The 14885-nt window shown below is 39.9% G+C and overlaps 2 protein-coding genes across 2 annotated transcripts in view; one reads left to right on the forward strand and one right to left on the reverse strand.

Moving 5' to 3' along the window:
- The first annotated feature begins 68 nt into the window (after positions 1-68).
- Positions 69-14885, forward strand: part of nckap1l (NCK associated protein 1 like) — a 71595-nt gene continuing 56778 nt past the window's right edge. The window contains exons 1-2 of the mRNA XM_052569320.1: positions 69-153; positions 444-1030. The gene's annotated coding sequence lies outside the window, so the exon portion shown is untranslated. The remainder of the gene's footprint in view (positions 154-443; positions 1031-14885) is intronic.
- cdk4 (cyclin-dependent kinase 4) lies at positions 4522-11824 on the reverse strand. The gene is made up of 8 exons (XM_052569334.1): positions 11576-11824; positions 10487-10707; positions 9693-9828; positions 8804-8971; positions 8608-8717; positions 7821-7871; positions 7489-7624; positions 4522-6160 (listed from the first exon to the last, which is right to left on the reverse strand). Exons 2-8 carry the CDS (start codon positions 10702-10704, stop codon positions 6086-6088), a joined length of 894 nt encoding a protein of 297 aa, XP_052425294.1. The 5' UTR covers positions 10705-10707; positions 11576-11824; the 3' UTR covers positions 4522-6085.

Consider the following 14885-nt stretch of genomic DNA (forward strand, 5'->3'; position numbering starts at 1 on the left):
CGGCGTACGTCATGCGTCGTGACGCCAGGCCCTGCCGGAAATGAAGCGGCGTAGCAAAAAAAAAAAAAAAAGAGAGAAAGAGCAAGAGAGAGAGAGAGAGAGAAGCGCAGCAGCAAACCAGAGGATCGAGCGATCATGCAGCACATCCCACAGGTAAAAACAGACATAAAAAAGAACACTATTAATTATTATATGTATTTTGTTTTCCCTTTGCCTTATAGCTACAATAGGCAAGAAAATAATAACAATATTTAATGTATTAACCAGCAGGGGTCAGGGATGTGCTGTTGTGGGCCATTTGACCCTAGGCCTGGTCCATTTACCATTTACCATTTGTTCATCTTACTCAATCCTATTCCATTATCATTTATAGCACAATTGTTTATACTCTTATTTATTTCCATTTTTTTAATCTGTCTGTTGTTGTCTCTGTGTACTGGAAGCTTATGTCACTAGAACTCAGCACTCCCACATCTGGACAAAAAGGACTCATACGTCAGAATGCTCTTCATAAATTTCAGTTCAGCATTCAACGCATTCATCCCTCAACAGCAATGGCAGCAACAGATCCAGCACCATCACACTGAACACTGGGGCCCCCCAAGGATGTGTGCTTAGCCCCCTCCTCTTCACTCTGCACACCGTCACACAACTCCAACCTCTTCATCAAGTTTGCGGATGACCAGGGGCGGTTCTAGAGCCGGGGCCACAGGGGCCCTGTCCCCTGCTGAAATCTGATTGGCCCCTGATTGGCCCCCGTTCCATCAATCGTTGATGAGAAGAGCAACCGGAGAATTCTTCACAACGATCACAGATGCAATTCCACCCCCAAACAATTGCCGGCACTCGCGGCAGTAACGTGTCGATGCAACTTGGGAGAAGAAGCAGAGGTCTTGGCTTTATATTATATTTGCCTGAAACTTTGGCTGTGAATGGCTTTGGCTTGAGCGATACCAGAACATTCTCAGACGTTATGCCAGTAGGGGGGAGAAAGAATCTATCTATCTATCCAACTTGAAGACAATTCTTGGTGAGTCACAAATCCTCCTGTTGGTTGTCATTAAAATATGAAAGGGTATTTAGCTGCTGCTTTCACTTATTTTAGGTTTGTTAACTAAATTGTGGAAGGAGCACTAGAAGTACTGTCGAAGTCAAACAATAAACTTGTTAACCCTGTGACGTGTACGATCACACAGGTGTGATTAGAGCTTTCAGTGCGTCACGTCATCAACTGCTGAATTTAAATCCGCTTTCGCGCTTTAGCTGGTGCAGAGACAGATCGGACGTGCTGAGCCCTTGTCATATTACCACAAATATTCAGAGTTTTCAAACTTATAATGCTTATTTTAGGTTTAAGACATTTAAATAAACGTAAGTACTAGCAAAATCATACATTTACAGTTTGTAAAATACAGCCTGATGTCTATGAAAATGGCAATGATGATCCTTACAAATATAATCTGACTTAATGTGTTTATTGATATCATATACAGATTGTGTAGGTAACTAAAGTTTACTCTGTCCTTCTCCGAGTTTACCGGAGACCTACTTCAACATATTTCGGGAGTTGAGGATGATTGTGTGTGTTGTAAATCCCACAGCTCAGATTCAGCGCTAACCAACATGGTGGTATAGATCAACTAACACGGTTGATATGAAAGTGTTTAAGCTACCAAATATATTGACTTGCACATATTTCAGAATCGGAATATCAGATAGCTATATCATAATATAGTGAGCATGTTTGCAAATATTTTGAATAAAACAGGAAAAACTAAATAAAAGCTTTCCATGTTTCATACAGATCTATTTTGGCTGGAGTATTCTGTCTCTAGAGACTCTTTTTTTGCTACCCTTGTCGCCACTTTTCGCTCCCAAATCCCCCAGTGTCCATATTCAGGTCAGAACCAGGGTTCTGTAATTGGGAAAAAAGCACTGTGCAGAAATGGTGGCTTTAGAGATCGTTGCAAATCAGAACATCGCTGAAGTGCTGTGTTTGCTTGAACACAGCACAAATTAGTCATTGAAAAAAAATAATCTCCATGATTAGGGTTTAGTTTCAATAAACAAAGAAGGGGGGGGGGGGGGTTAGAGAGAACCAGATATATATCAAATATCAAAACTATTGCTCAGGTGCTGCTCTTAACAGCTGTTCAAAACATTTCTCAGCCTAGACACAGGGAATCTGAAGGCTCGGATAACCCAGGCAATTTCTTAGCCATCTTGGTTGCAATTGCACAGCACGATTTATTAATTGAGAAATGCATGAATGCACATGGGAATGCAAAATACACCAGTAAGAACATTCAAAATGAAATGTTTGTGTGTGTGTGTGTGTGTGATGCATTGTGTCCTTTATGCACAGTATAAATGAAAATCATTAATAACTTTACTGGCTCATAATTCTTTATTAGAGTGTCTGAAAAAGGAATGACTGCCGAAATGTATTTGCACCGTACTGAATAAATTATTTTGTGTGCTTGAATGCACCCTGTACTTGGCCCCTGAATGTAACATGTGGCCCCTTAATGGCCCCTGTTACAGAAAAATCCTAGAACCGCCACTGCGGAGGACACGACTGTGGTGGGTCTCATTAGCAACAAAGATGAGACAAACTACAGGAGCGAGGTGAGCCGCCTGTCCGGGTGGTGCAGTGACAACACTCTCTCTCTGAATGTGGAGAAGACGAAGGAGATTGTTGTAGACTTCAGGAGAGCACATACTCAGCACGTTCCTCTGACCATCAATGGTGCGACTGTGGAGAGAGTGAGCAGCACCAAGTTCCTGGGTGTGCACATCTCAGAGGACCTCTCCTGGACTGAAAACACCGCAGCACTGGCCAAGAAATCACAACAGCGTCTCTACTTCCTCCGCAAACTGAGAAGAGCCAGAGCCCCGCCCCCCATCATGTACACCTTCTACAGAGGCACCATCGAGAGCATCCTGTCGAGCTGCATCACTGTGTGGTATGGCGCCTGCCGAAAGACTCTGCAACGCATAGTGAGAGCAGCTGAGAAGATCATTGGTGTCTCTCTCTCCTCCCTCCAGCACATTTACGGAACCCGTCTCACTCACAAAGCCCTCTGCATCACAGGTGAATCCCACCCTCCCATCACACAGCTTCTTCAGTCTGCTGCCATCAGGTCGGAGACTGCAGAGTCTCCAGGCCAGGACCAGCAGACTGAAGGACAGCTTCATCCACCAGGCTGTCAGGAAGCTGATCTCGCTCCTGACCTTTCAGGGTTGGAGCTAAACTCTGCAGGACATTGGCACTCCTGGACCGTCACTTATTACCAGTGGGATAAGTTATTTTGCACTACAATCATTTTATCTCCACTGTTTGTTAACATCACTGGTTTGCATCTGCCATGTGATGCTTTATTTAACTTTTTCTTTTCCTTCCCCTTATTTGTATTGTTGTATTTTATATTTAATCTGTATCTATCTGTAATTTTATTCTCTGTTATTAGTATGCACCATATGTTATCATATACCATATGTTATGAGAATTCAAACATGTTATCTGTATGCACCAAGGGTTTGAGAGTAATGCAATTTTAATTCTCTGTATGTATGTGCTGTACGTGTGGAAGAACTAACAATAAAGCAGACTTGACTTGATAACAAGAGCTTGCAAATAAGGCAACATTCTTATACAATTATAAATTATAAGGATATGAACTGATAATGTACATAAAAACAAACGTTTATGGAAGGAGCATAGCACCAAATGTTGGCCTCAGTCACACAACCAAGGGGGTGGGCACCTCAAAACACAATACAACACATCATCATTCATATTAATAATAATAATAATCAGTATATTATGAGTGAGACTTTCCACAATTTCAGTGTGCAAAGTTCTGTAATACAAAAAGGCTTGGTTCTACTCTGCTTTTACATTTAAAAAAAATGATGTTAAGTGAAAGTTTAATAATATTACCGTCTCAAGTCTATTGTTTCTGTGATTTAGAAAATTCCGAGATATAAAACAGCCCAAAGGGAGATTGAGCGCCCTCTTGAGGAAGAGACTATATAGCACATGACATCATCATCTATCCTCAAAGGCATGTATGGGACAGACTGGCTTGTTAGTAGTTATGAATCAAGGCCATGGCATTACAGTCCCAGAAGTATCTATGCATACAGCAATGCAGACATTTAATGGACCTTGATTTATTGCATGCATAAGGTACAAGCATGGATGGACCCAGGGGCACCGCTATGGTTTCTGGGCCCCATCAGTAAAAATCACATTCCATGGGGAAGATACATCGGACCCCTTCTCTGATCAGGATACTTTCAATGGTAGGATAGAAACTTCATTAAAAAAAATTCATTGGTTTCCAAAATTAACTGAAGTCTGGTTTTGGAATGACATGAGGGTGAGTAAATGATGACACAAGAATATCAGCGAATACAGACTGAACTAAATAGAAAGGCTGTGACTTGACTCCAAAATAACTTGGCGTCAATGCAAAAAATATTCCTTATTATATATAAAATAAAATATAAAACATATTGCAACATAAAATGACATTTTAATAAAATGTAGACTTTTACAAACAGCCAAGAACAACATACAACGCAATCGCTCGGTTAATTACAGTGAGTTAACAGTGATGGGTTTTCTGCTGGGACTATCTCCACGATTAAAGACATTATTAGAGCAGTATGGAGGGGGGGGGGGGTCTGGCCAGAAACGTTTCCTCTGCGGTAAAGACTGACTGTTTGCCGTCAGAAGCATCCTGGCACTACACTAGTAACGCCGATGACATGGGTTTGATTCTCAGGGAACACACGAATCCCTGAATACAGGTGGCTTTGAATGAAAGCATCTACAAATGAGGGATGGGAGCAGGCAGCACACATTAATCAACATGATACAGATCTGTTAAGACATACGGTTATCTCTGATGACCTGGGAGGAAGATTGGGCTTTCAGCAGCACAGCAATCCATAATAAGAAAACATGATGGTGTAAAACAGAGACTGACAGCAATATAAGACATGAAGTCAACTACATAAACTCCCCACAAACAAACATGCCGCATTACAACCTATTTCATTCAATTCAGCAGCTTTATTATATCACCATATTACATCTATACAGTTAGATGTTAATGTATGATTAAACTAAAAACAAATTATATCCACACAGATTAATAAACAAAATCATTTTATTTCAAATGAATCTGAAAAGTGGGGAATGGCTTCTCTGATTCTAATGGCAGTTTTGTTTTGTGTCATGATTCTGATCACTAATCAGTGCGTGTTAGGGGCCATTTATCGGGTTCAGCTATTTTGTCTGGTGGAAACATACTGAGGGGCAGTGAAATCAGCACACTGATGCTGGACACACACACACACACACGGACACACACACACACCAGAAATGAAATGCAGCGTCATAGCACCTGCAAATGATAATGTTCCACTGACCCTCACTCAATATACTGTTAAGGCAGAGAAATATGACACTTAATCCATGACACTCATCCTATACAACACTGAAAACACTCACTCACAGACGCACACGATTAAAAACACAGACAGGTATGGTGACTGTTCAGTCCTTAAGTATGAGGTGCAATAGAGCTGGGGGAAGAAATCGATTCTGAGATTCTTTCTTCTGAGATTGTGATTCTTTCTCGAGTCGAATCTTAGTTTTGAACAGCAGATGGCGCTGCATGATTTAGAAACAGCCGTACTCTGCTTGTTTCCAAATCCTTACACGCATTTGAAGCTAAAATAATCATTCATTAAATTTGAAAAGGTTGAAGCGGATTACAAAGGTGTTCACAATGGGCTGTTTTCATTAATCTGGCATCATAACAGCACTCCGAGACTCAGCCGAACGCACAAGCACTCTTCAGCATGAGAATTCAAGTGTGTGGACAAAAACTAGAGTAGAGCGCCATCTGCTGTTAAAAAAATAGAAGCTCAGAACCGATTCCAGAGAGAATAGCGATGCATTCGGAAAACTCAGAATCGATTCTGCATCAATTTATCACCACAGTCCTATGGTGGAAAAATACTCTTCATGGTCCAGGCTAGGTTTGTGACCTCAAACTGAATAAAGCACTCATTCGGTAAAGAATGGATGTTCCAAAGCATTCAGCGCAGAGATTCGTTTCAACGGGTCAAACGTCAGCATTTCCTGTTCAGACAGAAGAAGAGGAGAGTCAACACAACGGTGTTCATTTAGTTTGTTTAGTTATTAAGTGTAGAACCCAGTCAAAACAAACATTCAAATTATTTCTATTTAGTATCACTAGAGGTCATATTAACTGAATACTGAAGGCTGTCCATCACTTTGAGAGATTACACTGAGGGTGAGCTGTTGTGACTTGTAACTGTAATTCTCACACCTGTCCAGTTGGTGGCAGCAGGGGTCTACAGCGATCTATCACGCCACATTAAAGAGCGTCAAAACAATATTTATTGCTTGAATTTCCTAATAATATGGACATAATTTGAAATCAGAGACTGAATTTTTCGTATCAAAAGTAACAATGCACAAAGCTTAGCCTACTGTGATTAGCTGGATGGGGCGCACTATATGTACTGTGCATTCATCAACAGAAAACAGAATCGACTGGGATTTAAGAATCGACATTGGTTCATAAAAATGAGAATCTATTAAAATCGAGAAATCTAGAATTATTATATATATCTATATAGCATATTTTGTGGTTTTTAGTGGCATCTGCGGTCACTGTTCCTTTATAAATAAATGCATTAGTCTACCTTATTATTAAAAATGAAAATGTGAATAAAAATGACGGGTAATAATAGATTATGACAGATTTTTATGTCCCTGTCTGTCAAAATGATGGACAATGTTAAAGTCTAACACAACCTCTTATACTACTATAGTTTTTGACGATTATATTTTGATATTTTAATCTTAATTTCAATGTTTTAGTCATTTAGTTTTTATTATTTGTAGTTAATTAATATAGTTACAATCAAACTGGAAACTAGCTGACATATTTATATTTATATATATATATATATCGTTTTTTTTTTCCAGTTCAGTTCTACTTCATTTATTTTAAATAATAAAAAAATGTTTATGGACGATGTTAATATTATTATTAACCCAGATTCAAAAGAGATTTTAAGTAAGAATCTGAGAATATATTCGATTTCTTTGACCCATAATAATAATCTAGCTTTTAAGGGCCGTTTCATAGTCAACGCATCTGTACGCATACGTGTCCCCGAGGCTACGCATCGTTACGCTTCGGCCGCCATTATGCGTCTGTGCGTAGCCAAATGTGTCGTCCTAGTTTTTGATACGCGACGAGCCGATTCACCAAATACTATGCGTTGTCGGTGGGGGCGACATTGCAAGTATTGACTATGGAAAAAGACGTTTCTCGCGTTGACTATGAAACGGCCCTAACAGTTTTATAGATCCTTGTTTTTTTTACTCTGGTAAAATTGTAGCTGTATGTGAAGTGACAGTGAATGTAAACGCACCAATAAGAGCTCCGCCCCCTTCTCGCTGATCTCAGGAACGCAGTCTGTGATTGGCTGAGGGGTTTGAGGGCTGAAGTTCTGCCGGGACAGAGTGACATCAGTGGGCCACTCGTCCTCAGCCGGCAGGCCGATCACCCTGTCAGTCGACACCAGTGTTAATCACACAAAGAAACGAAATACACACTCACTGGACAAGAGTCTCTATGAGCTTTATGTCGACTCAGAGGTTCAGGCTCATAAAGTGCTCGGACACATCATGTAGAGATGATGATGTGCCGAGACATGTACTGTGCTGCTCTCTCAAACGTGAGCGTGTGTGTGTTTTTACGTACGCAAAGATCTTGCCCAGTTGGTCCACCTCTGAATCTCCACAGAAGAGAGGTCTGAAAGACGAGACGTCACATTACAATCATTAATGAACAGTTAATCAACAATGAGCCAATCAACAGACCTGATGGGAATATAGAGCCATTAATCAATGGTTAATAACAGCTTTCGTTCTGAGAAGATGAGACACATTGAAAGCTGCTCAGAAACATGTTATACTGCTGAGTAGTATATAATCTGCCATTGTATATTACAAATATTGTTGGCTTTCTGATGAATGTTATAGCTATGGATAAAAGCGTCTGATAAATGTAAATGTATCTGTACATACTCAAAATAAATCATGCATTTCAGATTCTTTTACTTATTTAACAGGATAACGCAAAACCCTAACTACAAGTTTTAAATATTCAAGACACGTTTTATTTAATATACTGAAATTGGTTTGCAGTACTATACTAATATACAAGAATTACAGGTCGACTCATACTGAATTTAGCTGATACAATGATAATATATTTAAATTAATCAATAACCTAATCTATATATTGAATGCTCTAAATAAGTGAATATGAATAATGAATTTGCTTCATTAATCAAGTGAATTCTTATGAAAAGGTTCATCGTTTACTGGACGCCGGTAAAGCAGCATCTCTAAGAGCTTTTAAAAAAAAAGAAAAGCCTAATTTTGATGAGCACTAATAGGACACTCAGTAGTAATTGACAGCCGCCTGGAAGATGCGTTCAGCCTCATTAACTCTAAAGTGCACACACAGTCGCTGTCGGACTCACTTGCGTCTGAACATCTCAGCGAAGATGCAGCCGGTGCTCCAGATGTCCAGCGGCGTGGCGTACGAGGTCTGGAGCAGCACCTCAGGAGAGCGATACCACAGCGTCACCACCTGAGCGGCGAGAGAGGACAGCATCAGATGTGTTTCACTGCGGCACGATCGGCGCTCAGGACTCCAGAGCAAGCATTTCATCTCACCACCGGTGTGAGCGCCATGTGGCAGCTGTAGATGCGCGCCAGCCCGAAGTCAGCCAGCTTCACCTGCCCTCTGCTGGTCACCAGGATGTTCTCCGGCTTCAGGTCCCGGTGGAGAACTCGGTTCGAGTGCAGGAACGCCAGACCACACAGCAGCTGCTGCATCAGATCCTGCAGCACACGCATACGCAATGCTTCTGTGTAATTAATATTAATCACTGCAGCATGTATGTATCAGAGGGTTAGGGTTTGGTTGAAATGTCAGTGTACTTACAGTGAACTTGGTAGCAAGGTAACGAATTGGGTTTAGGTTAGGGGTAGGTTCAAGATTAGTGTTTAGTACTATGTGCATGTTTAACAAGAACGCTGAAATAAAAGTATTCATCTTTTTATTTTTCTTAACACCCCTACAGTCCAGTGCAATGCTTAGTTCAATAATGACTTAAAAAATATGTTTTTGTGGTAAAAACACGTCTTTATGGAGTCATGTCTGAACCAAGGACAATCGAGGCCATAGTTAGCTCAAGATGCTTTTGGGAAACGCACCCCTGGACAGTAACAACATTACATCCAGTAAATATTTGACACCACAAGGCTGGAAAGAAGAGGTTTGGAGCATCTAAACTAGTGGAGGGAAGTCTTGTCTCAGTCTGAAAACTCTTTTGAAAGCGTGAACTTCCTTTACTGTGTATTTAACTAATTAAATCACTGAACCGCAAACAAACATTTGAACTATATCTATGCCAGTGTGTTACTACATGAAGCTTCAGATGAAGTCGGACACAATAAACATCTGGATCGGTATGGGATTCCTTTTTCCTCTTCACACAGTGTTCGCCGCTCTGTCAAACGACTCAGATGCACAGAGCGGTGAACATGTTGGTGATCTTACTCTGATGCGGTCGATGGGCAGTCCGGGTGCCGGCACTTTCTCCAGATACGTCCTGAGATCCTGATCCACGTGTTCAAACACCAGAGTCACTTTAGTTTCCTGGTCTGTTCTCAGTGTGGCACACACGTCCATCAGCCTGGACACACACAAATCAAACGTGCCTGTTTGTATGCAGACAATAAGAATTTATTTTATATTTAAGGTATACCCCCCCCCCCCCCCAAAAAAAACATTTAGGTTATAATATTATAAATCTGGTTGGTTTGTATTGGTGATGTAATATCCAATGACCTGTCACTCAAGCGGCCACGCCCATAATTATGCAGAACTTTAAGGTTTAATATAGTTTAAACGGATGAGTTATAAAAAAATGATGCGCCCTCAGTTGTCATGAAGGCCAAAATTTGCTATATAGACCAAAACTAACATTTAACGGGAGTCTATGGGACGGACTCCCTTTTGGAGCCAGTGGCCCGTCGATGAATTACAGTTTTAGTCGCTTCTGTGCTGGTTTCACGAGAGAGAGAGAGCATTGAGCTGGAAAGAGTCCTACTCGCCTACATGATCAAATAATGATGAAGGAATAAGGTACCATTCAGTACTCGTCTGAGGAAATAAATACAATATCATCCACTCTGGATTTATTGTTTTAAACAATTAACATCACAGTAATTTGACTGAAGCCATAGTAAAATGTGAATCCGAATGTGGTTCCTGTTAAAGTTGGTGTGTGTGTGTGTGTGTGTGTGTGTGTGTGTGTGTGTGTGTGTGTGTGTGTGTGTGTGTTTCGGTACCTGACGATGTTGGGATGGTCGAACTGCTCGAGTCGTTTGAGCAGAGCCACCTCTCGCACCGTGGACACCGGGAGGCCGTCCTGATTGGTCTGCACTCTCACACTCTTCAGAGCCACAAACTGCCCGCTGTCTCGATCTCGAGCCTTGTAGACGGTCCCGTACGCCCCACCGCCGATCTCCGCCACCGGCTCGTACTGCACCGCGCTCTCCTGCGCCATCACCTGCAGCAAACCGCCGGACCGCACATAACACCCCGTGACACGCTGCTCAACTGCTGTACGACACACTTCAACTGGACACGCTTTTCTTAAACTGGAGTCTGGGGAACCCCAACAAAGTTGATCCAATAATCAATTACATTATTGTGTTTCATTATGCTTTCTAAACACTGTTTTGAAAATGTCTGTGATTCTATAGAGAGAAAACAACAACAACAACGTGTTACACACATTACATGCACTTACTATTATAATAATAATAAATGATGCTTTATTGCATGCAAGTAACCCTTAATAGTAAGTAACCCACCTGAAGTTAATTTTACTCAGTACTAAATATATAATTACACTGTAACAAGGACACCAAAGTGTAACCAAAGTTTACACTTCATATAAAAAGTTGAAACATTTTAATGTTTATAAAGTTTTTTTTTTTTTTTTTTTTTTTTTGAGAGGGTATAGAATGAGAATAGAGCTGCCATTGTATTTGAGGAAAGAGATCAGTCAGTGGCTTTCTATAAAGTTTGCTAACAGTATAAGTGACCATTGTCCCGGACAGCTGGCTGGATACTTGTTTAACTGTCCAAAAAACATGCATTTATCATGGTGTTTTATATTAGTGAATCTTTCAAGAAAAAAACCCCGGCATACTGTCAGCACTGCTGTCTGAAGTACTGTGGTAAAGTTGAGCTGGGCCTGTAACAGTCGCAGGATGAGAGTGATGATGAGTCTCATCCGTTACAATATGACTTCTATAAGTCAATAACACGTCATCAGATCACATCCGCCGAGCTCGCGCGTCAACACTCGTGAACACGACATCAAACGAAACGCTATTGCGTGTAACAAACACTCAATGAGAGACACTCACCACGTTTCTCCTCGCGTGTAGAGCTAGTAAAACTAGTTTAGAAGAGTCAAGCGTCCATCTCCTCTACTCCCGTCAGTTTCTTCCGGTGCCGTGCTGTGTCCTGTAGTGTGTGTTGTTGAGTGGCGTGCTCAGCTGATATCTCATGAGTTTATTTCATCAAAGAGTGTGTTTGAAACTCTGGCCTGTTCTCAGTCTGTCTCCATTCACTTCCTGTCTGATCTCAGGGCGGAGCGAGTCAAGCGACAGGATCAGACCCTCACAACCAATCCCCTCACCTCTTTAAGCGTTAAACTTACCTCACTAACACACTTTAACCATTAACCTTAACTGAAGAACTATTTAACATAACTCAAACTCTAACTATTAAATAACTCCCTTTATAAACGTGCACAAAAGACTTTAGCAATAAACAGTTTATTCACATTTTAGACATAAAAATACTTGCACATACATCCAGTTCTTTATTTTTTTTCTCTACCCTGCATATGTAATATTTTTGTACTTTATCTTGGCTCGGAATTAAAATATATATTCCTTTACATTAAGATGAGTCATAAAATTAATGAAACTTTTATCATTTTAAGAGTAAGGAGTTGAATGAATGTAAATCTACTAACAGGGATACTCCATCCGACCCAAAAATATGTCATGCCATTACAAATCTAGAAGATTTTTTGTTCTTCTTGTAAACACAGATGAAGATATTTTTATGAGACCTGTCCCTTTGTTGAAAGCCTGTGTATCCAAAACACTGACATGTCAGAAAATTCATAAGGACATAGCAGCTTAACGTAATTCATATGAATCAAATGTTCAGTCCAATAATTAATGTAGGCTTTTATTCACATATAAACACTGATCAATGAACATACATACAGCTCATTGAATATAGTCAACAACATCTCAGAGAAGTCAGGAGACTTGGATTGAACTGCTTGATCCATCTCTTTAGTACTGGATCACTTTTATAAACTTTTTGGAGTATCAGGGTTTTGTTTGTATGGACTTTCAATGGAAAGACAGAAATCTCTCATATTCCATTACAAATGTTTTAATTTGTGTTTCAGAAACGAATGAAGGTCCCTTGAGTTTTGAAGGATGAGTGAACAATGACAGAATTGTCACTTTTGAGTGAGCTGTCCCTTTAAGAGGCACTTCAGTGTCACAACTACATATGCAATGTATGTCACAAGTAAAAAATGCAAAGTAAACAAAATGGTTGGCTGAATACACCAGCAATGAGCTTGAAATATAACATGTGATATACGAAATACCCTATTTATTCATTATTTAATACACTGTAATGATTAGAAAATCAGTTGTTTATTAAATAAAGGAGACCGTCTAATATAATTTTCTGTATTTTTATTCACACCTTGACCAGTGCAAAAAAAACTTGATTTGTACAATCAAAAAAAGCCTACTTTAATTAGTTTTCTCACAAAATTTAATGCAGCATTCATAATTTGGAAAATATATGCATATTAATTTATCAATAGACCAGCAACATGAATGGGTGCATGCACCCAATGACCAGGGTGCACTTAATATATTATATTAAAGAAAAAGTCATCCAACAAAATAAAAATAAATCAAATCCACCATTCCTCTTTTAAAAAGGGACCAACCCATGGTCTGATTAGCGTCAGCATCATGTCCAGACAAACCACCTGCCACCTGCAGAAAATCCCAACAGTAAAGCAAGGACTAGACTTGAACCCAAATGAATATTTCTCATAAAACCTGACGACATCTGTCCATCAAGGGTTCCCTGTTCAGCCTGACAGAGCGAGAGAGGATCTGCAAAAAAAGAATGCCAGAAAATCCCCAAATCCAGGCAGGTAATTCTTATCACATCATACCCAAAAAGACTTCAGCTGTAATCGTTGTCAAAGGTGCTTCAACAAGGTACTGAGTTTAGGGTCTGGATACAAATGCAATGTCATATTTTATTTATTTATGTATTTATTGCAAAGAAAAATCTGTTTTCTGCATTCTCGTTATGTGATCGTGTGGTAACACTATGAAGTAAGATTAGAAAACAAATCCATGTGTGTAAAATTACACATCAGGAAACAGAAACACGTTCTAAAAGAAAGAGAAATCAATGCAAATGTAGCCCATGAAACAGTGAATTATGTTAGGACTGCATACACCAGTGCAAAATATTTAAAACCTCTGTGATAAAGCCCCTGAATGAAACACATGCAAAAACTCAAATCTCTAGAGACCGTAGAGCACATATCACAGAAAAAAAAAAAACAGTGATGATTTTACATCTGGTTGAATTAAAAGAGCATATCAGTGCCTTGAGGAACTACTGGTGGGGTTTAGTTTTGACAGGCCAAATAAGGTTATGATTGCAAAGCTAAAACTTGACTTCCCCAGAGTGAAATCCACCCATTGGCTCAGGGCTGAAATCAGTTGTGTGTGACTGCAGTCATTCTGAAATACTCAAACAGCTTGTTTCATCAGTTCCACAAGAACAATCACTTACCATGACAAGAAGCAAAAAGAAAAACAGGGTAGGTCTTCACATTACATGGATCTTGGAGTATTTCACAGCTGGCTTGTAAACCACAACAATAAGGCAGGATTCAGAATAAGTAGACTGTTCGATTAAGGTTAGGGATACTAGAATAAGTTGACATGTAGTTTCAAAGTTACTTCAAAGTATACTTTCGAAATAGCATGTTACCAAAAATAGATACATCAATTAAAACAAATCTCAAAGTAACACCAGTTTAGACCGTGGAGACGGGGAGCAGAGTAACGGTCACTATCCTCTCACAGGTGAATCCAGGCAAGATTGATGAGCCAAGACCAATACCTAGAGAACCACCAGCCCACAAAACAGGCTGGTTTTGGTGCAGTAAAAGCAGTGAAAATGTTTCCCTGTGTTAACTAAATCTTTGAAAAGCAAGACTGAAGAAGCATCTTGTACATTTACACCTCATGGGTGCATGCTTTCTGTTGGCTTTTGCCTAAAGGATGTTGTACTAGAACTGCCTGCATCTTTTTAAAGTTGTTTTATGATGTTTTAGCACTTCAATGACTGGAAATGAATGATCCTTAATCTTTCAACATGGTTATTTAAAAAGTCTGTGAAAGTGATTTTGTGCATCTTCGGGTTGGCACTTTAATGCAGCTTTCACTTGCAGAAAGTGAGCTTCTAGAGGGCACATAAGTAGTTACTTTAGGTACAGGGATGCAGAGCAAGCAATGTGGTCTGAGAAAGACATCTTATCACCAATCACAACTTTTTGAAGGAGTTAGGGTTAATGTGCTGAACTATATGGTGAAATTGTGA

Source organism: Carassius gibelio, chromosome B11 (assembly GCF_023724105.1).
Source record: "Carassius gibelio isolate Cgi1373 ecotype wild population from Czech Republic chromosome B11, carGib1.2-hapl.c, whole genome shotgun sequence".
Lineage (NCBI taxonomy): Eukaryota > Metazoa > Chordata > Actinopteri > Cypriniformes > Cyprinidae > Carassius > Carassius gibelio.